General features: G+C 29.5%; 1 protein-coding gene across 18 annotated transcripts in view; it reads left to right on the top strand.

Annotated features, from left to right (window-relative positions):
- Window positions 1-25,077, top strand: part of LOC129989335 (ankyrin-2-like) — a 284,123-nt gene that overhangs the window by 150,199 nt on the left and 108,847 nt on the right. For 14 of the 18 annotated variants that reach the window (XM_056097811.1, XM_056097812.1, XM_056097797.1 and 11 more), the window contains exons 8-19: window positions 1,327-1,425; window positions 5,046-5,144; window positions 6,800-6,997; window positions 8,473-8,670; window positions 9,681-9,878; window positions 10,006-10,104; window positions 11,575-11,772; window positions 13,548-13,646; window positions 15,456-15,653; window positions 18,885-18,983; window positions 20,645-20,828; window positions 22,792-22,884. In XM_056097811.1, coding sequence (XP_055953786.1) covers window positions 1,327-1,425; window positions 5,046-5,144; window positions 6,800-6,997; window positions 8,473-8,670; window positions 9,681-9,878; window positions 10,006-10,104; window positions 11,575-11,772; window positions 13,548-13,646; window positions 15,456-15,653; window positions 18,885-18,983; window positions 20,645-20,828; window positions 22,792-22,884 — 1,762 coding nt within the window. The remainder of the gene's footprint in view (window positions 1-1,326; window positions 1,426-5,045; window positions 5,145-6,799; window positions 6,998-8,472; window positions 8,671-9,680; window positions 9,879-10,005; window positions 10,105-11,574; window positions 11,773-13,547; window positions 13,647-15,455; window positions 15,654-18,884; window positions 18,984-20,644; window positions 20,829-22,791; window positions 22,885-25,077) is intronic. The other 4 variants (XM_056097809.1, XM_056097808.1, XM_056097805.1 and 1 more) reach the window with 1 other exon arrangement.

Below are 25,077 nucleotides of genomic sequence, written 5' to 3'. Positions count from 1 at the left end.
ATCTTCCTAGAAACATTCTGATAAGAGGCGTACATATCAAAGGATTCATAAATTGCAGCATCTTCTGAAAACTAATTTTCACATAGTTGAATCTGAAAAATTAGTTATTTATGTAACAATAATTTTTTACGACTTTTTGGATTCAATTGTCATATGCATTTTGCTAGAATTTTTTTCCCTCCTAAAAAAAAAATAAAAGAAATTTCCTATACAATGTATTAAAAAGAACAATACTGTCTGTTTTTTATTTCTCCTTTTATTAATGGCAGAATTGAAATTTTGTACTGTGATAGTGATATCATTGATTTTAAATTTGATGAATAAAATTTTAAGTCTCGGACGTCATTAAACATTGCAATAAACTTATGAATTTTATCGGACATTTTTTTAGAATGGGATTTTCGTTTTACTGTGAATTTACTTCTTCTAACATGGAATACTTATCCAATATATATTTTTTCTAAATTTTTCATAAGAAGCATTTGATGAAATGTAGCATTCCTAATACAGCTCCCTTAATTTTTATGTTTCAGAAGCACCAGTATAAATTGCCACAATAATAATAATAATATCAATTGATAAAGAGATAACTATCGAATTTTTCTAAAATATAAATGTTGTCAAGAATGAAAGTTTCTTTTCCTTTTTTTTTTCTTCTGTTTCAAAATGTCTGTCAAAAGACAGACAAGAGTTATAAGGATTAAAATTAAAATGAAATTTAAAACCTGTAAATAGAGAGCAAAACGAAATCGAAATACTGATTATCTCATAGAATCGCTTTGAAATACTTCACTGCGGTAGGGAACTAAATGTTAGAAATATTTTTTCTTATCTCATAAACTAAAATACGTTTCGTTCAGTGGGTTTGAGTTGAGAAACATATTTAAAAAGTGAATAACATCAAACTGCTGGTAAAAAAAAATTTTTGGTTTGGATTTAATATAGTTACTCTATTAAAGAATGCAACTGCTAACTACAGCTTTAACTAAGGGAAAAGGTAATATAATTAAATTATTTAGTAAAATAATGCAATTAAATTGAGTAAACAATGTAACAATAAAAAAGATTGCTATTAATCTTTACAAAATATAAAAATATATAAATTATGGAGAAATTTGTACAGCAACAAAATTGGTATTATTGAAAATTTTATTTTTTGAATTGTTAATGTTGTAAAAAAGGAATGTGAGGAAAAGGGGGAACAGTACGATGTAAAATAGTTTAAACGAACGCTTTGCAACTGCGTCTTTATGTTGAATTATGGCAGATTTTCTTGTCTAAAGAAAAAAAAAATCCTACTTATTATCAAAATAAAATTTTTCACAGGATGGTCTCACCCCTTTGCATTGTGCTGCTCGAAGTGGCCACGACCAGGTGGTTGATCTTCTCCTCGAGAAAGGAGCGCCTTTCTTGGCAAAGACGAAGGTAATTCACACTGTTTTCTTACATTGATACTATATGTTACAAGATAATAATATAATATAATAAAAATCTGTAATCGTAAAAATAAACACCCTAAACTGAGAAAAACGCGGGATGCAACGGAAAATGGATTGATTGCGAACACGCAGAAATCGCGGGATAAGCAGCTGGACGGTTAAACACACAAAAATCGCGAAAAACACAAATAATTTTCAGTAAAACATTTCTTTTAAAATACTACATAAATTAGTTTGATCTAAATACTTTGTGTACTATAATTCTTATGAATTGGATGAAAAGGCATGTGCATTTTTTCAAGTAAAATATATTTAATATTCAAACATATGTCATTCCTTTTGATTAAATGCTGCATATTTCATGTTAGTATGATAGATTCGACCAATAGCACAAAACTTATTATCAAAAAAGTATCTGATAATTAGACATATATTAGTTTGATGAACTTCTCTTTTTTATAAATCTCGTTATTATTTGCATCACTGCTTGATTTGAAAAGACAGATGAATTCTTCCTTGATAACCCATTAATATGGATTATTTAATTTCATAATACTAATTTTGATACTCATAATTACTTATACCTAGTGAAAGATATCAAATGAAACAACAGATGCAGATAAGAAAGTGATACATATTTCTTCAGAAATAATTATACGATATTAAAACTTTCATTTTCTAGCACATATCTATTAAATATATGCGCATGCTGGTATTCAATCACATATATTTAATATTCAATCAGCACGCATTTTCAATAAACACATATAAGAACCGTCTACTCTGTCCCGCCCGAAGGCAATGGATAAAATTAAATGACCGAATCGCCGCGACAACAAATTGGCGGGAACTATGCTCGAGTCCTGAGGGTCATCACCGGCGACGGTACAACCTTTCCTGTGGGAAATACATATCGTCCATCCATAGGAGGTAGCCGACCCTCACTATTTCCGTACCCACCAGGGTAGCGAGAATCAAACACCATACTGGAAGCTTCTCATCCTCATTTCTGTGGTGCCCCCACTGGGATAAGACCCATAAGAAAGATTTAAATTATTACATGTATTTAGTCGGCACAAATTTAAATGAGCACACATAAGGAAATAATAATTCTTAAAACTTTATTCTTGCAAAACTTCCTCGACAGAAATACACAATTTAAGAACGAAAATTTAATAAAAACATAAATTTGTTATGGCTGAATTTTAACTTCTCCAAAATAGTTATGTACAACTTACTAATTTATACAGAAATCTCATTATAACACACAATGTGCAGTCGTAATATGAGATATATCTTTTCTAGATTAATTATATGCATACAAAACTTTCGAAACTAAGGGATTTTATTCTACTCCAACCGCCTTACTGGGACTGTGTGTGTTCTGGTTATTTTTTCTCTCTTGAATCAAGCCAGTGTTTAAATAAAAATTTTATATTTGCAATTAAACAACAGATAATTAGGAGGTAGTTCTCATCTAACCAAAGATAAAATAAAATAAATAAATAAATAAAACGAAACTATACAGCTAAACGCAAAGGATCATGTTTCCTTGTATTATTTTCCGCACTAAGTTGATGGTACCTTTTAATCGTTTTCATGTTCTTTATGACTTCTGCTGCAAAGCATATTGCTTTTCAATTCGAACTTATTAGATCTTTCTGCCCACAATTTATACCTAATTCATTTTGAATGTTAAGAATAATTTGCTATTTCATGAGAAATATTTACTGCAGTATTTATCAATTTTCTAAATTGCTCTAAATAGCTATGTAATCATGAACTTCAGCTCTTCTTCAATACCATCCATTCACCATTGCAATCTCTTTTCTGATAAAATTCATAGTTTCTAATATTCCCATGATGGAATAAGGATCCTTCAATTCTTACATTCATTCTTGTATTTTCATGGAATTCCATAACCGAAAATTCCAAAACGTCTTTTCCAACTAGCGGCGATTTTGAACCGTTCAAACCCTCATATTTTGAATCATTTTTACTCTCTCGTATGCGTAGAGAAAGTATTGTAATCGTCAAAAAATTCGAACTCGAGAATTTGAGCTCTACAATTCCAGGAAATCGAAAAATACATTTTTGGCATTATGTCTGTCTGATTGCCTGTTTGTGACAAAGATAACCCAAAAACGCTTTGAGCTAGACGGTTAAATTTGGTTTGCATTCTTTACACCAAATTTGTAAATTTCTTTCAAATTTTGAGTAAAACCCGTTCAGAGGAAGGTTGTCCTGATGTTCGAATATAATTTAACACAATCACAGTAAAAAGAAGAGAGCTGGAGGAATACAATTCTTTGCAGTTTTATCATTAATAGTGTAGACACCTTTTAAATTTTGAACTAGGGATTGACCGTCTGACTGTTCTTTCAGAAACATGCAAACCTGGTGACGGAATAATTAAAAAAGCAACAATTTAAATATATCAAATTTGGTTTGTGATTTTGTGACTACAGTGAATTCTGTAGCAAATTTTTGTTTTGATTGGTTAGAAAAAATGCGTCTTAAATTTTCAGGTACTATTAACCGCATGCCAAGAATTTATTGAAAACCTCGCCAAGGATGACACGACATCCTCAGTAAAAATGCTAAATTCATGCCAAAGGTTAATATTTCGTAAATATTTTACCCAATGCCACCCAAAGCATTTTCTGGCATATTTCCTTTATTTGAGCGAGAAAGTTTTGGGGAGAACACACCGACTGGTTGGAATTTAAATCATTCATTAAACTCACTACCCTATTTTAGAATCCTTATTACATCTACATTAATGTTCGAGTTTGAATAATTTCTGAATCGGCGTTTGCTTCACAATTAAAAGCCTCATGCTCTGTCTAAAGTAATGTTTCTGGCACTCCCGAATTTGATTAAATTCTTTTCATCGCATAGTTCAATCAGAAGAAGACTCGTTAAATTATCTTCGGTATCAGTCTGATAATCTTTGGCGGCACCATAACAGAAGTTGCGGATTTCCGACCTAATCTTTTTCATTTTCGTGTGGCTTCTTGCTCCTTTCTATCAAGAACATCTCTTGTTACTACATCTTCATTCGCTTCACTAGATAAAATTAAATTTGTAATATCTGACAATCCCATCGTGGAAGTTGTAGTTCAAACATAGTTCATCATCGGCAACTTCATCTTTTCACACCTTCTATAAACAAGATATCATGAAATAAGAATATGACAAAAATTTATAGAATGGAATCGATTGGCTGTGATGCTTTTGTGTCTTCCTTTATTGATAGAAAATTGTTTATTGATAAAAGAAAAAAAAAACTGTGTGGCACAGTTTACGGCCTTTTTTTGGTCGATCTGGATGGATAGCTGAACATTGAAGAGGTTTGTTGCAAATATGGAGCACTTTGTGCAAAATTTTAATTGCTATTCTATAACAAATTCCGTAATGAATTAAATGTAGTAATGCTAAATCTTTTAATTTATATACTAGAGTGCATTTACTACATGCATCCATTGCTTTTTTTCATTTTTTGATTAAATGTTTCGTGAAAGCTTATTTCAGTTCAGTTTGCAAAGAAGAATATTAAGTATATTTTGTATTCCTGATTCTGTGTATGTGCTTTCTTTTACTTAGAATGGCCTTGCGCCCCTTCATATGGCTTCACAAGGGGACCATGTCGATAGTGCTCGCATTTTATTATATCATAAAGCACCTGTTGATGATGTCACTGTCGTAAGTTATCCGTCCATTTATTCTTTCCCGTGAACTTTGTGTTTTTATTTACTATGCAATGACCTTTCTAAACTATCTCCATCTTTGAACTCCTGTACTGTAGAACTACTGTCTATTATTGAATGTAGCAATATTTTCTCAGCACATTCATTTTGCAAAATTATTAATTTTAATCAGTTAAAGAATTAAATGAGTTTTTTTTCTATAGATTACTAAAATTACAATATTTTAAATGCAAATGTGCTGTGCTCGAGCACATTTTAAAATTTTTTATATCTTGTTACTTAGAGCGTAATAATTTGTAACTTGACCTGACCTTACAGAGATGCAAATTTTAGAAATTAGGCATTCCAATAAAGTCAGATAGACGAAATTCGAAGTACAACTCTTATTTGAATAAAAAAACAAACTATAATATAGGAGCGACTATCAATAGGAAATATATTAAACCTCGCACCTTAGCATGCAATTAAATACAGGTTCTCTGCAACAAAATGAAAATGATACATTGCTTCATAAAATAAAAGACGAAATTAAATAATCTCAACCATGAAAGTGCGAATGCCGGCATCTTTCCTAAACATTGAAAGCATACACGAAGACGGAAATTGGAATAAGAAACCGTAATTTTCAAAGAGTCGTCTGTATGATTTCTGTTCCTATTATTTTCTGCGACGTGCTTTCTTTCCAGCGCCTTAACCCTTCTGCACACGCTTCAAGTCATTTGCACCCCGATCGCCAGGATCCTTATTTTATTGGCTATTTATATGAAAATAAAATAGGATTAGAATAGATGAATATTTTGTCAAGCAAATATTCTATTCATATAAGAATTATTAATTTTACATTAAATAGATAACATAAGAATATTGACAAAATAAATAGACGAACAGTAAATTAATAAATTTCATAAAAACATTGAATGAATAAAAAAAATCTATACTTTCCCATGCAATTTAGAAAAAGAAAAAGAGAGAGAGAGAGAGGAAAAAAAAAAAGCCTAAGCATAGAAATGGAGAATCATAATTTTTGTCTTTCATTTTTAAATACTTTTTTTAAAAAAAATACTTTTATCATTCCTTCTTCAGAATCAAAGGAATTTCGAACATAAGTTTCAAGACAGTTTATTCATATTATAAGATAATGCATTTTATATAAGGATTATCTACATTTCGCTCAGGTTTTTTGGAACATTCAGAATCTACTTTTTATTTCGATTTTATATTATGATCACTTTCTAAAGATTCCTCAATATTTGACGAATCTGAGCTATCATCATTTTCAGTATCAGTACAAACACCCGTTAGAAGATCTCTGAATTTCTTCTCTTCGCGTGTTCTTTCGCTATTACAGCTGTAAAACTAAAAAATCTAAAACACTAGCACACGCAGGAGTCAATTTGACATCAATTCTTCGGTTTAAAAGAAAGAAAGAGATACATTGTTTCATTAATTTTTGCTGTTCTAATCTGCTTCTATCTCATGAAAGTGTGGGAAAGGACAGGTGTAAACTTCTGTAAATTCTTAGAATTTCTAAATAAAAGAGAAAGGACGGAGTCGTGCATGTGCTGATGGGTTAAATGCAAAACGGGTTAGAAACATGGGAACGGACCTGAAATGTGTCGATTCCGCAATCCATTTTCATTTCATTTCCAGGATTATCTGACAGCCTTGCACGTCGCAGCTCACTGCGGACACGTGAAAGTGGCGAAGCTTCTCTTAGACAGAAAAGCTGATCCCAACGCCCGAGCCTTGAATGGCTTCACTCCTTTACACATAGCTTGCAAGAAGAACAGGATTAAAGTCGTCGAGCTGCTACTGAAACACGGAGCATCGATAGAAGCTACCACTGAAGTAAGCAAATGGAGAAGCAGTAAATCTGAATCATTTTTTTCAAGCGTATTATGCTTTATATTAATTCCATTTGCCATATTTACTATTATTACACATTTTTATTTAGCTGAAGTTCTACACATTTGTAAGAATAAAACTTTGTAATTGTGAAATTTTGAATATTCTCGATGTTGAAATACTTATTCAACTACATTATTCATTGTTTCATTCATTTAATTGAACATTGTTTCCTTAAGGGCGGTACTAGTTATTTTTGAATTTCTAAATAAAATAATTTCAAAATTCCATATATATATATATATATATATATATATATATATATATATATATATATATATATATATATATATATATATATATATATATATATATATATATATATATATATATATATATATATATATATATGTAGTCCAACATCTAATTAGTCCTGTATGGAGTTAGAAATACCCTCCTACTTTTGGTCTACGTCATTATCGGAAGTTCAAATCCTAACTTCTATTTTATGTCAAGCAACTTCAAAAGTTTTTTTTAATGTTTAAATTCACTGATTTGGCTGGATGCTAATAAAGCTAAGCATGAATAAAAATTAGTTATGGACTGTAAACTGAATATTTTATTTATATTTTTTATGCTAGTTTGTAACAAAAGTTAATGGATTGAGGTTTGTTTGATTATTGTTTTAGATTAAAATCGATTTTATTTATTAAGTGTTCGTGAACATGATAAGCAAAGAAAACTGCATTCCGAGAAATTAGAGCTTTTAATATTACTATTTATTTACAGCTAAAGTATACTGCAGATAATATTTTTTTTTCTTTTCTTAAACTGCCAATGTGCATGGCATTTTTTACTATAATTTCCGTTAGTTATTCTGCAATTATTATATCCAAGATATTGCAAAAGATCAGCAGCCCGGTCAGACGTGCACATCTTCTGGTATATACATATTATTATTAATTAAGGACAGAATATTACAGATTATTAATTAAAAACAGAATAAAATAAATAATATAAAAAATGTATTTATAGTTCATTCATTTAAATTCTTTTAAATTTATGAATTAATTTGCAAATGCTTTTTTTATTATTTATTTTATATGCTTTGCAAATGCTTTTTTGTATTATTTATTGCTTTCGAATTTCTATAATTTAGATTAATGTCCCAATTTAGATTTTTAAAAAATTTAAATGCAAATGTTTGTAGGTCAGATATTGCCTCTAAACTACGTGATGCGACGTGTGTTTAGGCATAAAATAATGTGTCTTTATGGTGAACATCGGTTAAAAGATATTTGTTAATGTTTGTTTTGAATTTTGAGGACACTAAAGCGGTTTATAATGTAATTATCACATTATTTTATAAAGGGTTAAAAAACATTTCGAAATAAAGAAATATGCACAAAAGTAATTATAAGGAATTTTATTGTCAAATTAGCTATTTTAATCGATAATGTTTTTTTTCTTTTAATTAGTCTGGACTTACACCACTCCATGTGGCATCATTCATGGGTTGCATGAACATTGTGATATATCTTATTCAAAATGGAGCCAATCCAGATGTGCCTACAGTGAGAGGGGAGACTCCACTGCATTTAGCTGCTCGTGCCAATCAGACTGACATCATCAGGATTCTTTTGAGGAATGGTGCAAGTGTAGATGCTAGAGCAAGAGTGAGAATTCTTTCTCCCTCTTTTTTCTGTCTTTAATTTCTTTCTAAATACATTTCTACCATTTTTTATTTAAAAAAATCTTTTGTTATAGTTAATGTTTTTTGTTATCTGATCCTTATACAGGAGAATAAATTTGTCAAAGTATAATTAATTTAAATCTGAAAGCTTTTTTCTGAAATGCAATGAAATACTTAAATTTTCTAGCAGGAATAACTTTTATATATTATTTTTAAAAATGCAGATTTTACTTCTTTCATTTTGCAATTTAATTAAAAATAAGGAAAATCAAAGTAGAAATAATTGCTAATGTTTTGGATCTCTAGATACTAAGCTGAAGTTTAATGACAATATTCAAGTTGAAAGGACCAATTTGAGGCAAATATCCATGAAGACAGTGTCAAAGCTTAAGAATCCCTGCCATTTATAGAAATAGACAGACATTCCTTCGATCCAACCAGATTTTAAAAATAGATAGATACTATTAGTAAAATGAATCCTTTGACGAATGGTACAAAATTTCGTTAAAGCCTGTACCGAAAGAAAGTTCTTCATCCATCAGAGAACTAGTAGACTTTCGAATATTAAATAAATACTTTGAGTTATCAAGCTTTTCTGAAGTTTTATGTATTTTTAATTCTTCCTATTGCCAGGCTAGTAGCAAGCTTTCCTTTTCAAAACAAAAACTAGAATCCTACATGTGAATTTTCATGGCACAAGATAGATTGCATCCTCTAGCGAGTTTGTCAGTTACTCGACCTTTGACCGGAACATTTTGTTTTAAAGAAATAATAGATGCAAATATAGAAACTCGTAAATAAGCAGTTATATATACGGTGGTTTTATTTAAATGCAATTCAATATTTTTTTAAGAATATCGAAAGATTCAGAACAAATCATAGTTTCGTTTTATGAATAAGCTCCTATCAAATGACTTGCAGTTGTTAGGGAAATCGACTTTACATTTTTGCCATTTTATTCCATTATTTTAAAAGAAAATGTGTTCTTCGCAGGAAGAACAAACACCTTTACACATAGCTGCTAGACTAGGCAACGTGGACATCGTGAGTCTACTTTTACAGCATGGCGCCGCCGTAGATGCAACTACCAAAGATATGTATACCGCACTGCACATTGCAGCTAAGGAAGACCAGGAAGAGGTGGCCGCTTGCCTCTTGGATCACGGAGCTTCACTTACTTCCACAACCAAGGTACTTTTTCCTTTATCTGATTCAACCGGCTTTGCTCGAGATTGCACATTGACTAGCATTTAAAGGCTCATGCTGTGTTGATTGAAATGGCAACCATTACTGAGATGTCTCCTTCATTTCTACGCAGAAGGGCTTTACACCTCTTCATTTAGCTGCCAAATATGGAAATATCAAAGTGGCACGGCTGCTCATTCAAAAAGATGCTCCCGTGGATGCCCAGGGAAAGGTAAGTTTCTTTCTTTCTTATATGCTTGCTATGATTATTTTGAATTCATACATAAATCAAACTGGAGTCTCTGAATTTATTCATTTTATCAAGTATAATGCTTTTTAGCCGTTGTTTGAATTTCCTTCTGTTTTATTATCTTCTTTAGTTTCTAGTATACGAAATATAAAGAAAGTAATGTCATCTTCAAAAAATTCGAATTCGGGATGTTGACGCATTTTACATTTTACACCTACATGAGTTCGAAAAACACATTTTTGAAATGACGTCCGTCTGTCCATGATAAAAGTAACTAAAAAACTTTTTGAGGTTTTTGAGTTGGGATGACATTTGATATATGATATTTACATCCAATGTGTACATTTCTTAGAAATGTTGAACAAAATCTATTCAGAGGAATTCTGTTTGTCAGGCTGTTTGAATGTAAGTGAACACGATCAATACAAAATGGAGGGAACTTGATGTATAAAATTCGGTCCACAGACTCAATACCTATCCAATGTTGAACTGCATCCGTCAAGGAGTGAAGTGCCTGCCATTCTGTAGAATGTAAATGCGATAACTTGAAAACGAAATGACTTAAGCATATTCCATTGAGTATGTGATTTTGCGATGACAGTTGCAGATCTGTGTCCATTTTTTCCTCCAATCGTGTAGTGAAACGGCATCTAAAACGCAAATTCGATTTTCGGATATTATTAACCGCATACCAGGAATGAATCGACAAAAAGCTCAACATGAAAGATGCAGCAAAATTGCCACTGAATAGTATTTCGTATCTATTGTACAACGAGAGGCACTCTCTGATATAATACTTCTATTATGTATGCGAGAAAGTTTAGGGAATACCGCTCCCTTTATATTTAAGTTTTGAATGTTGTTGTATTCCCTGCGTCTCATTTCAGTCATCAGATTTACATTCTTTTCCAAATTAAGATAAGGTCAAAGTTAGATTTAGTAAAATGTGCTTCATAGGGTGACACATGTTTTGATGTACGTGTACACAATGGCTACACTTCTAACGAATGTCCGCCATGCCTGATTCGTACATTTTCACCAAATTTATTCTGCTTTTCCACTTTCAAATGGATTTACTCACAACTGTCCATTCAGTTTGTCTGTTTTCTTGTCAGGGAAAGAACTTTTTAATGAAATAAAGTGAAAGCATATTACAGTGATTACATATTAATCAGAAAACACGCGTTGAGTTTAGTTTTGTTATTTTCCATGTAGTCCGTTTATAATTTCGAGTATACAAATAAAGGAATAGGGTCTGCTTCGGTGTTTCGAAAATAGTACTGCAGTTTTTGATTTTAAAAAAGTGGCAAATCGGTCGACTAAAATGTGAAAAAAGAGATATTATTAACAGCTGGAATATACGGTTCATTTTTTTTCTTCCTTTAAATCAAATCTTATCTATTATTAGTATTTTTAAAAATTAATTTTTTTATTAAAAATCATCTATTTCAGAATGGAGTCACACCTCTTCATGTTGCTTCTCATTATGACCATGTAAATGTTGCCCTTCTGCTTTTGGACAAAGGGGCGTCTCCCCATGCAACAGCCAAGAACGGGTACACACCCCTGCACATCGCAGCCAAGAAGAATCAAATGGATATTGCCAGTACACTTTTGGAGTACGGAGCCAAAACTAATTCAGAATCAAAGGTATGCTTTTACTAAAGGAAATATATTTATTTGCAGTAAAGCAAAATGGATTCATTCATTAAGCTGTTAAATTTCATCCAAGAACTTTTGAATGCTTTAATGGCATTTGTATATAGAACATTCGCTTTAAAAATTCAGCGGGGTTTAGTTAATTCGAAACTCACAGGATGACAATAAAAATTCGATTCATCCAAAGATTCGAATGAAGAAAAACAGAAATAAAATTGAACACAGAAAGGGTGAGAGACACTTTTTTAAATACAAATATGTATAAAGAATATCTTTAAATTGTAAGAGTTTAATAGTAATTTTGATAAATTAAATTATAGTCATTATAAATAGAATTTTTAACAAATTTTAAAAATTAAATGCTATGAATAAATAGTATGGAGAATTCAGAAGGCTACAATTTTGCAACAAATGTTTAAAAAAGTAAAATTTACGGATCTTTTAAAAGAGGAAGAAATGTATAGAAGTAAAATCTTCAAATGAATTAAAATTATTTACTTATTTTTATTTTAGGTTTAAGCATTTTAAATACCTAAAAAGATTCGATTCAGAAATAAAAACAATTGTTCACAATTTTCAGTTTTGACCAAGAATGAACAAAATTTATTTCAAATTACAAGTAGTGTTTTAGCATAATATTGATAAAAATTCGAATGACTGAAGAATCTGGATTTAAAAAGTTCAAGATGCCCAGTTCTAATGTATATAATATTGTATACAGCTTTTAAAATCTCAGATATGAACAACTTGTAAATTATAATGATGAGCTTAAGGCAATTAAATTGTTGTTTCAATTTAAGTCAGTTAAGTAACTAAATGAAATTTAAAAATTTGTTAGTCGATTCTAATTAAAAGAATTCGTTTTAGACTTTTCTTAAAGGGAAAGCTGGAATATTTATAGGAAATTTAAATAATTTCTGCTATTATACAGTATTTTGAATTTTATAAATTGAGTTCACGTAATGTCTGCAGCACAAAGTATTTGCAGTAAAGATAAATACAAAATAAAATTGTTCTTTTAGTGTTGACTTAGAAAAATGCATTTAATGATTCAGATTTACTTGAAAATTCTGTTATGATTGTTCAAATAATTAGATTCTGTTACTGATAAAATATTTTCGTAGTTTTAGTGAAATTACAGTGAAAACAACAAAATTTATAAGTAGAGAAATGATTTTAAATGTTTCATTAATTTGGTTGAAAATGTAGAAAACACACATATTTCCTTTAATTTCAAGCATTTCGATTATTTTTTAAATTTTTTGAATCTTAGAATTATAAATAAAATAATTATTCAAAGCTTAGAACTCGAAATCTTTAGTAAATTGATTTTAGTATAGTTCCTCTTTCTTGCATCTGCAGAGTTGAAAGAATTATTCTTTTTCTACACTTTTGCTTTAATTTACATATTTCATGTTTATAAGGATGAAATTTATAATCTTTTTTATGCACGCTAAAGCTTTGTAATTTTGTATTATTGATATTTTCTTACCTAATTATATATTGATTTATTTAATTTTTATTTATAATTTTTTTAATTATTAGTCAAATTATTATTTCAATAATATTTCGATTTTGAAAAAGTGGGCCCTGTATAAAGGATTTCATTCACTTGAAGATTCCATACCATTTATAATTAATGATTCTATGTAGAAAAAGATTAAAATAAATATTTTTAGCACATTAATAAAAGTGAAATAAAATTTGTATAAATTAATTGTAATGCAATGTGCGAAATGATCTCACATTCCTATTTAATTTTTTAGGCAGGCTTTACTCCACTTCATCTGGCATCTCAGGAAGGACATGCAGATATGGCATCACTTCTCATTGAGAACAAAGCTGATGTCAACCATAAAGCAAATGCAAGTCTTTCTTCCTCTCTTTTTATCATTATTTTCTTTCTTTGAACCTATAACGTAGTGTAATAATTAAATGGGTTTCAACACTTAAAAAAGAAAAGAAAAAAATTCCACAAGAATTACTATAAAATATTATCGAAATTTAAAAAAAGTATATTTTGATGGGCTTATATACTACATTAAGTATGTTGAAAATTTACAGTTTGAAAACTGTAATATGAAGATTCACAAGAAAAGCATAAGATGAGTACAAAGTCTTTGTCTGATTACAAAAATAATTAGTCTTAGTCATTGATTATTTTTCTAAATAGAATTATCAATCCTGTAGTGGAATTTGTAATGAGACCAGTTACATCGATAAATTTCAAAGGGAGCTTCTTTTGTACCACAGAATAACCTAAAATAATTAGTCTTAGTCATTGATTATTTTTCTAAATAGAATTATCAATCCTGTAGTGGAATTTGTAATGAGACCAGTTACATCGATAAATTTCAAAGTGAGCTTCTTTTGTACCACAGAATAACATGATATATCAGTTCTCTCTTCAGCATTTGTTAAGAAGTAGCATCTTTCATCCTGGATTTAAATATTTCATTTCACTTATCTTATAATTTTTCATTACAGTTTTCACTTGTTTTGTGTTTAAGCTGTGTAACTAGGGTAAGACTTGGGCAACACCTTAAACTCGTTTTGTAAAATTTAAAAAAAAAAAAAAAAAACGCACACCTTGCGCTGTTTATGGTTGAGGAAAATTGACTTACCTTTCTTCTAAATTACTCAATATTTTAGAAGAAACCATAATATTTGCCTACCTCACTAAATCTTGCTTCTTAATTCTCTTTCACTTATTCCTCATTGCAGTGCTTCAATTAAAAGGAAAAATTACTAGTAAAATATTATTTTATTCTATGAATTAGTAATAACTGTTAAACTTACTTATAATATTCATAACTTATTTTAAAGATTTATAAAATGATCATCTTTTAATTAAAAATGCTAAATTTTAAGCTAAAAATGAGTTAAATATTAAAAGCTAATATTTGACAATTTTAGTGAGTAAAACATAATTAATTAATAAACTATATTTTAGCGAACAATGAATGTAGTTAAAAAATGTAATAATTTGAAAATAATAATATCAATAAATGAGTTATTTTAATGAGGAAAATGTATACAGCGCTTTAAATACAAAGATTCTGAAGTATTCAAAGTTTTTTTTAAATTGAATATATGGGATTGAATATATTTCTCTAATGAATGAAAGGCCTTAAAAATTGTTCAATTACTATAACTGCAAACCCAACTGGGATGCACTATAAATTCATAGATGAGAAATTTCCATATTAGTAAATAAGCTCTTGCTTCCCGGGTGGGTAAAGTAATACTGTGGGATCAGCTTACTTCTATTCTAATGACAGAACGTACGTCTTATGGGAGGAATTATACCATGACCGATGTTAGGTCCTAAGATTTAAGCTTGGCACCGCGATACAGCCATTCAGAAGAACTGGGGTAATTTTTTTCATGATTAATCACAGCGGACACAAGGCGCAAGCTTGTTTATTTAATGAAAATGATTCAGAAATAAAAGCTGTCTTTAATTTTCACTTCGATTCTGTCAAATTACCGAGGATGTTTTTACATTGGGTCAACAGAAAATTCAGGAAACCGGAGAAAAAAATTTGGGCCAAAAACCTTTTGAAGCAGACATGTTTTTTTGTAGTTATCCAATGTGAATCACTAAATAAAATTAAATTAATCAATAAATTTTTATCGTATTTATAGTAAACGATTTTTACGTTTTCTTTTAGAATGGTTTGACGCCCCTTCATCTGTGTGCGCAAGATGACCGAGTGAACATTGCTCATATCCTCGTCGCACACAAGGCCGAGATTGATCCTCAGACGAAGGCCGGATACACACCCTTGCACGTCGCGTCTCATTTCGGGCAGGTCAATATGGTCAGATTCTTGCTTCAGAATCATGCAGATGTGAAGATCACAACATCCGTAAGTTCCGTTTGCAAATAATTTCCTCAGAAAAATTCTCATTTAATCTGAGGAATTTTCCATTCTTTTTCCACTTTACTTTTATATATCATTTATCCTTTACTGATGTGCTGGAAAAGCGTATATCGAATGCTGGCATGTGAACTGTAAAATACCAGATGCGTGCCTTCACAAAAGGGTGGCAAAGACAAATACCAAAACAGCACCCTCCTCTTCTTTTTTTTAAAATTGTAATTCGCATATTGTTTCCTATCTTCTAAAACTTTATGCCAGAATGCTAAGACTGAAATAAAATGGAGCCTAAGCCTCAATTTCGTGACATGAACCAGTTTAATTAATTATTAAACTTATTTAATTCTTAGAACTCTGAAACCATTTATTGGTACAAACAGCAAAAAAATAATTTGAAAAATATAAAAAAGAATCACACAAAATGCATTCCTATTTGAACTAAATTCGAGGCATGAACGAAATGAAGATATTCTACATGTTTTGTAGTTAATGAAATCAAAGATTTAGAGCCTTACATTCAGAAAAAGAATTGAAAAGAAGTGAAGTAGAATTACTTTCTCAAAATATGAGAATTGATGAAAATTATTTATCATTTTAGTAAGGTATTCATTAAATTACAAATTGAAGAATTGTGTATTTCTTAGCTAATTGCAAATAACGTAAGTTAGCTGCACAAAAAACAGATTCATTGCTGCTCCCTGAACCTAAACGAAGTCAACATTTATATGCACAACTGCATGTATTTAAAATAGAGATAATAAAAGAAACAGTCAACAAAATAATTCGTTCATATAAAAAGTCATAGCATACCTAATTGAAATGTAAATGATCATATAATCCTAATATTGAAATATAAATGATCATATAATCCTAATATTGAAATATAAATGATCATATAATCCTAATATTGAAATATAAATGATCATATAATCCTAATATTGAAATATAAATGATCATATAATCCTAATATTGAAATATAAATGATCATATAATCCTAATATTGAAATATAAATGATCATATAATCCTAATATAAATGATCATATAATCCTAATATAAATGATCATATAATCCTAATATTGAAATATAAATGATCATATAATCCTAATATAAATGATCATATAATCCTAATATTGAAATATAAATGATCATATAATCCTAATATAAATGATCATATAATCCTAATATTGAAATATAAATGATCATATAATCATAATCCCACATACGGGGGGAAAATTATATTATTAAACTATAAAATTTCTAAAAAGTTTACATTTTTGGAGAAAAATTCTAGATTAAAAGATGCGTATGATTTATGCAAAGAGTTGAGGTATGTGCATGATTGCAAATATTTGTATTTGCTAAGCTATAAAATTTACTTTTTTATCTTTCTAACTTGGATGCTTAAATATTAAATTCATCGAAAGCATATTTTAATAAGCATTTTTATTAATTCAACAGATGCTTTAACTCTTTAAATAAGAGACACTAACATTTTCTAATTAAATGTACAGTTTAAAAAATGCCTATGGCTTTAAAGTGATCAAAAATTTCTAAATAACTCATGTGCATTTAATAAATATCAGATAACAATTTTTCCTTAAAATAAAAATTAACTTATGATTAAAATGAGAGAGAGAGAGAGAAAAAAAATGATCTAAGCAGAAGAAAGAAAAAAAAAATGATATAAAGAATTTATGAAAACAATTTCAGACAATTTCAAAAATGAAAACTATTTTTTTAAATCATATTTAAAAATTTTTTAAAAAAATTCATTAAAATTATAGAAAAATGACAAAACTAAAGTTTTTGGAATTTTTAAGATAATGTGAAAATTGTTTTTCTACAATATCATTTTCAGAAGCTCTGGTTCAAAGAATATTAAATTTTCACTTGCTTTTTAATTAATTAAATTTCTATTTAAAGTTTGGAATATGTTTGAGATGCATATTTGCTATTTCTAAAATATATTTTCATCAAATGTAGTTTGGTAACTTCAAATGAAATGGCTCCCGTCAAATGCACTAAAAAGCAATAAACAAGAGATACAACATTGTCTTTCTAAATGAATAGAGATAATTGCATAATAAATATTAAATGACCATGAGCCTTTGATCTAAAATGCATCATAATGACATATTACAAAAATATCTGAAAAGCGGAATTTATCAAATTATTTCAAAAGCTATATTAAAGAAAATTTACTTAATCTTCTCACGTCATTTGAATATTAACATTTTAACTGCTTAAAAAGAGTTGAAATAAAAAGTTCAAACAACTCTTTGAGTGAAAATTTTCATACATTAGAAAATTTTTAAAAACATATACATTTTTTAAATTTCATATTCAAAAGTTTTTATGATAAAATGCATACAATGCATTTAATTTGATAAATAAAACTCTATTTTATGAACAATATTAAAAAAAAAAAAACTTATGTTTTACTTTTTCAATCCGTAGAAAATTTACATGTTACTAACTTCGTTTGTTCCGTGTTTTTTAAAAATAGGAATAATATTTTACTTCCAATTTGTCAGAAGATGCGTATATGATATTTTTTTGAAATGAATATGGAGATGACATTTTTTTTAATTTCCATATCTACCATGAATAGCCGATAGAGAATTAATGGATTTATTATTTTCCCGTTTCTATAAATGCTTTAAAATGCTCCCGTTTGACCTCCTCATTCAGGCTTTTTGAAGGAAAAAAAAACTAAAAGACAAGTAATTTTGCTCATCAAATACCTCTTAAAGATTTCTATTTATTATTTTGTTTTTATAAGTTTAGCTTGAATTCCAAGAAGGATAATATACTGCATACTCTCCCCCACTTTTCTCTTAAATGTAACGGAAATCAAAGCACTTGCCTCGCTTGCCAAACCAAAAATACAATGTTTCCAACATGACAATTCCATTTCTTTCAACTTACAAACAAATTTTTAATGTGTCCACTTTTGCAAGGAAACGAAGTGCAGAGTACATACCTTCTGTTACACACAATACTGACTGTAATATATATTAAATTCCAAAATCCCAAAATAGGGGTCAAGACAGCTAATGAGTTAATGTGGAAGTAAATGCCAAATCAGAAAGCTGAACTTGGATAAAGTGAAGTATTGCTGAAACTGTTTGGCGAATACTTTATTGCTACTTTAAAGAATCGTCATTATAACTGAAGATTGTTGTAAAACATATCAGTGAATGCTTTATTTCTGTTAGCACGGATACACTCCTCTGCATCAAGCCGCACAGCAAGGCCATACGCTGGTGGTGAATTTGCTCCTGGAGAATCAAGCCTCTCCGAATGTGACAACGACGGTAATGCATTATTTATCTGTTTGATGGCTAAGCTAGATTTTAAATTTCGTTCATTTATGCTTCCTCGATAACTGAACACATTTTTAAAAAATTCAGGTTTTGTTTACCAATCAATCCGTTGTTTTTAAATAAATTTTTATTTTCTATTATGGTCATCTGCTAGTATGGCGAATTTCGGAAAAATAATTTTATTTTTTCATTAGTTGATATATCCAGCGTTTCTTGGTTTTAAAATTATTTCATATATAATATTTTTGCCATATTCTCTACTTTTATAGAAAATATTATGATATACAAACCCTTTCAAAGACATATGTATCGAAATTTTAAAAAATAATAGGAGTAACATACTTCATAATCTTAGCACTGCCCCGCAAAAGAGTACTAATGTCATTTCAAAAGGATCTCCATTCATTTCTCTAAAGAATTAATAGCAAATTAAAGAAAAATAACTCAAAAATGAAGTGGCAACATTGCAAAGATAAAAATTTCAATTATATGGTAATGTGAATTTTTCTCAAAATATTCTGTTCCTAATTTCTGTGGAAAAACTGCAAACTTTTGGTTTATTTCCAATAAGATTATCTGTTTCAGTTGCTTGTGAAACCTTCACTTTTCTTCCCTCCTTTTGAACGACTGCTTTTAAGACTCCCCCTCCCCACTGACTAGCGACTGTTTTTAAAGATTGTTAAAAATTATTACTTTGAAACAAATGAAAACATGGTAAAAACGGAAAACTTGTATTAAACGGAAACTTGAATTTAAAAGTTATAGTAGAATAGTTCACAGTTAACAGTCATTTTAATGAGTTTAATTTTTTTGAAATGAATAACAATTGAAAGAAATCTTGTACAGAAATGAAACAGATATCATTAAAATGGTAAAATTTTTAAATTTAAGATGATTTAAATTAAGATGAATATTTCTTGTAAGGCTATTTGTTCCTGACTGCGAAAAAAAAACTGTAACCTGACTGTAAAATTTCAGTTAATATCTAGTCATTGGATATTTGATTAACTGTTACTCTGATTGAATTTGGCTGTAAAATGTTTTTGAAATGAGTCGTTTAAGAGGAGATATGAAATATACATTTGTAGCCGCAATGCCTTTTTGTTTTTATTAAAATAATATAAAATAATGATTTAAGAGGAAAAAAATAAATTTAAATTAAAAATTTAATATAATAAAAAAATCTTTTATTAATGCATTAAATAACCGAATAATACTTTTTCATCGAAAATATCGGCGTAAAAAATTATCAATGCTAGAAATAATGGAAACAATACAATAAAGACTATTATTTATCTCATAAAGTTCCTGAACATTAATTAAAAATTAAAATATATTTATAATCTCATTAACATTTCCAATTAAAGTGTTTCTATCATCATAGGGTGATTTTACAAATTCATTTTGATTTTGATATTTTCACGCTTTTATCAGTGTAACGAAAAGAAAAAAAAATTATCAAAATATTATATTCTATTTTCCAGTAAGGTAATGAAAGAGAGATTTCAAAAATCATTTTAATTTACACAATCTTTTGATTAAATTTTGGCTAAAATGCATTTAATGGTTACATTTCTTATATTTTCTTGCTATAGGTTGTTGTTCATATCATTCAATTTAAATGTTTTTTTAAATATCTTTTTTTTTTATAGCAAGGGCAAACGCCATTATCTATAGCTCAGCGTTTGGGGTACATTTCGGTAGTGGAAACGCTGAAAGTCGTCACAGAGACAACCATCACAACGACCACCACCACCGTCACCGAAGAAAAATACAAAGTCGTTGCTCCTGAAACGATGCAAGAAACGTTTATGACGGATTCTGAGGACGAAGGAGGTATTCCAATAGCTATCACCCTACCTTGAATGGATGGCAAATATTAACTTATTGATTGTTTCCCTCACCTTCTTCTGCCTGAAAATATGATATACATTTTTTTTTTCATAATTTTTGCCCGTATTGGTTTTAGACATTCATAAATATTTTTATACATGATAAATTCAATTGATCTTATCCTTAAGTAGGAATTCTTTTTAACGCTGCATTTTTTAAAAATAAGCTTTTGAATCGACCAAAACTATTTATATATATATATATATATATTCTCTCCCTCAATATTGAGAACCTCATTTAAAGTGCTGGTGTAGCAATTTTTTTAGTTTCACTTTCTGAACAAGAAGAATTCCCGTTTTGAGTTGATAAAAGATGTGACCATTATTCCAACTTCTTTTTCTTAGGATTCTGTTTGTTCGCGAACAAAGGCACTGCAATTTTTAAAACGATCATGATTCATATCCAACTTAATGATAGTTTGAAAATCTTAAATGAACTTTTCATTGATTTCTACAGATTTTTTGGTTTCATTATGACTGCGACCCACTAAAAAATGATTCAAACGAACCTCGTATTTCTGCATTCATTAAACAAATAAATAACTTTAAACATAAAAAAAAATTAAAATACAATGTAATCTTACTTTAGCCGCCCTGTTGAGGACTTCTCGAGATCGTACAATATTCATTAATCTATTAAGACTAAATTCTTTTTTTTTTCAATATTGTCTCGATTATCGCTGTTTTCATTTGAAATAAGTCTAGCCATGTTATTCTCAGGTACCTTATTCAGGAAAAATGGAAGTATTTTTGTACGGGTCATGTGACGTTTCTGTGCAAATAATTTTGTTTTAAATGCTTTGCTAGTTTTGCTGCAATTTTGCACATAATTCTTTTTTTTTGTTATTGTGTGCGCTGGCTGTCCCTAAGATAGTATATTCTTTTATGCAGCTTATGGTTCAATTTATTTTTAATTTATTGCTTTTTCTTGATGTGTTTTCTTCAGATGAGTCAGATGCTTCATTCATCCATGATCTGTGTATATCTGTATATATATATATATATATTATAAAAGAGAATAATTTTTGAGGACAGCTGCAAAAAAAAATCTGAGAACATTTGCAAAAGAAAAATGTAATCGAAGTGCATTGATCTGCATTGCCGTGAGTCGTTTTTTCATTTGTTTTCGCTTTCTCGTCTACGAAGCATAGAAAAAGAAACTACTCGAATCGTTAAAGATTTGGGTGATTCTCCTGTTTCAGGTCTTACTAAGTTTTTCAAAAAATGAAATTATGTCCACCTATGAGTATAACAATAATAATAATAATAATAAAAAATTCAGCAAGTTAAGAGAATGACATTTTTCAAGGTGCTCAATTCTAGATTATAAAAATCAATTAAATTCTAAAAAAAAAATAAAATAAAATAAAGCATCAAAGGTCTGTTTGTCCGCGAGCGCGGGAATGCGGTTATTTAAAATTAAAATAAGCGGGATAATTCATGTAAACAACACGACTTAAATTAAAATTGACACACAGTCTTATCATCAAAATGGTCGAGTTTTGTCAGATTCTGGATAGATCAGTTGAAAATGTATTTTCGGAAACAAATTTTTCTTTTCAAAAAAGAGAGAGAGAAACTGTGCTTCAAAGCAGAAATGTTGCTTATGTAAGAAATATTACTTTATTGTTGTGTACGTTAGTGAGAAAGATGAACCGAGGGCACTCTCGTAGGTTAACAAACTACTTCATTTTTTAAAACAATGATTAAATGAGGATCAAAAGATCCGAAATGTTTGCTGTTGCGCACGTATACGAGAAAGTTGTTTAGATTAACAAACTGCTTCATTGTTTGAAACAATCATTAAATGATGATCAAAAGTCTTGAATTCCAGCCAATGAATATCTTGATGACGTACAAAATAAGTGTGATATGCTCTTTAAATAAACTCCATTAACTTGATGCAGGTGCTGACTTCGACGAAGCTGCAATATTTGGAAAGCCCACTCACGCCACTCATGTCTATCTCCCTTACTTAGAGGGACAAAACTTTCAAATGAGTAAGTTGGTATAAAAGAAATCGGCTAGATTTAAGACCACAGTACAGTCGCGAAGCTTGAATTTTTTCAGCAATAACTCTCTTTCTAAATTTGGAATTATATTTAACATTGCTGAGATTTAAAAGTTGTGCGAACTGGGCTACAGAACTGTACAGTGTTCTTAAGTCTAGCCGAAGAAACTCATTGTTTAGACTGATTTTGACGGCCGGAAACAATGTACGAAAACATAATATGCAATTATATATATATTTTTTAAAATTGGTCATAATCTCGATAAGGTTGAAATCCTGCTGTTCAAAATCCCGAAAAATCAATATCGAAATTTGCCATATTAATTTCAGTTATCGCAGTTGATATTTATTTAAACACAATTTGTTTTAATTATACAAATTTTTAACTATGATAAATTTTCAACTTTGAATTAATTATTAATTTTAATATTAAAGCATAAAAATTGTCATTTATTTAACAGATTTAAAGGAAGGGAAATCAGAATCGATAATGAAATGAGGATCTACGGAATTTGTTTTTATTGAAAACACAAATTCGTCTCAGAAAACAGTCCACATCTCGTTTGGGCAATTCCAGAGATGATTCAATGGTGGTCATTTCAGAAGGGTGTGGTGCAGCTAGCAAAAATTGGAATGTCCTTGTATAAAAAAAGGGATGTTTTTAAAGCATTCGATATATGAAACATTGAAATTTTTCTTCGTAATGCTCAGAAAAAGTAAATATCCCCTCACACATCTTTCATCTCACCATTGGTCTGGAAATTCAAAATCGAGTGGCCCATGCGCATGAACAGGGATGATTTTCATAAATTGATGATTTCCGAGAACGAATAATACACATTAAAATGACATTGTGAGTGATACTACGAAGGCATTTCATTATAGAACGGTTATCAGTTTAAGTTTTATAATTACATATTGTGAATGGTGGTATGAAGACATTTCATTATAGGCCGGTTACCGGTCTACATTTTACGATTATATATTGTGAATGATACTTCGAAGGCATTTCAATGCCTGTCGGTTTTGGGTTGAAATTTTATGATTAAAATATTAAAATTATTATAACACTGAGTTTTAAATGATATTCTTGAATTTAGATTTTGATTTTTCGAGATTTTGTTCAGCCGGTTTTCCATGATTATGTTTATATAGCAAGTAAATATTTCATTCATTGCTTCAATGTATAAGAACCATGAAAATAATTTAGATGCATTTATTTTTTAATACATGTACCATGTTTGAATAAAAAAAATTATTGTTATTAAACTAGTTTCAGAAAAGGTAAATATTTAATTATGAGTTATATGTTACCAAGTGAGGTATTTTTATGAATGTATAAGGTGAACCACAATGAAAAGGAGACTAACATTTTACTTAAAGAAAATGTAGTTACAATTTATGAGCAAGATGATACCTATCCATAACTGTCATAGTGTATTTTGCTTTGTATGCTAGTGTGTGCTTATTGTGTGTATTGTGATCCTGGGAATTCCTTCATCACATATGGTAAAAGAAGTGGATAATTTGAGTATAGAAACTCCCAGATTCAGTTTGTCATGATGCCCTGCTCTTCCATGCCTCAGCTAAGTACTGTCCCATTCGAGAGATGTTCCTACCCTTTCTTTTGATGACATCCGTTAAACTTCAATAGTATGTTGTAACACAGTTGAGCATTAACTATTCTCCCCCTCCCCATTCCAGTCTATCATTGGAACGATGTTCTTATTCTTCGAAAAAGAAATTGTGTGCCATTTTTGTAGGTCTTCATGGTAGGTTGATTTCATTTTTAGTAAGAAGAGGGTCGAGCGTGACGAGGCAGGAGGAAGATCCATGTTTATCGGTAAACAGAGCACCTCATTGTGATAAGAAACAACGCCATTGCAACGAAAGTCTTCTTTTCATTTGTGGACACCATGCTTATTAACACAATATACCCCAGAACATTATTACGATATCTTTACAATATTTTTAGACTTCAAAGTGTAAACAACATCGTGGAGATATCGTGCAATATCTCGTGCTAATCGAGATAATAAAAGAAAATATAAATAATTAATGTTGCCTAATAATCTTGAAAAGAAGTCATTTACAAGTGCCATTTTTATGCTTACAAATTTTACTGCCGAAATACACTTATTTTGCAATATTTTTTTTTTCTTTTCATATAAATGTGTTTTAG

The sequence above is a fragment of the Argiope bruennichi genome, chromosome 10 (genome assembly GCF_947563725.1).
Source record: "Argiope bruennichi chromosome 10, qqArgBrue1.1, whole genome shotgun sequence".
Lineage (NCBI taxonomy): Eukaryota > Metazoa > Arthropoda > Arachnida > Araneae > Araneidae > Argiope > Argiope bruennichi.
The sequence above is the reverse complement of the archived record's forward strand: the minus strand, read 5'-3'. Positions and strand labels throughout refer to the sequence as shown.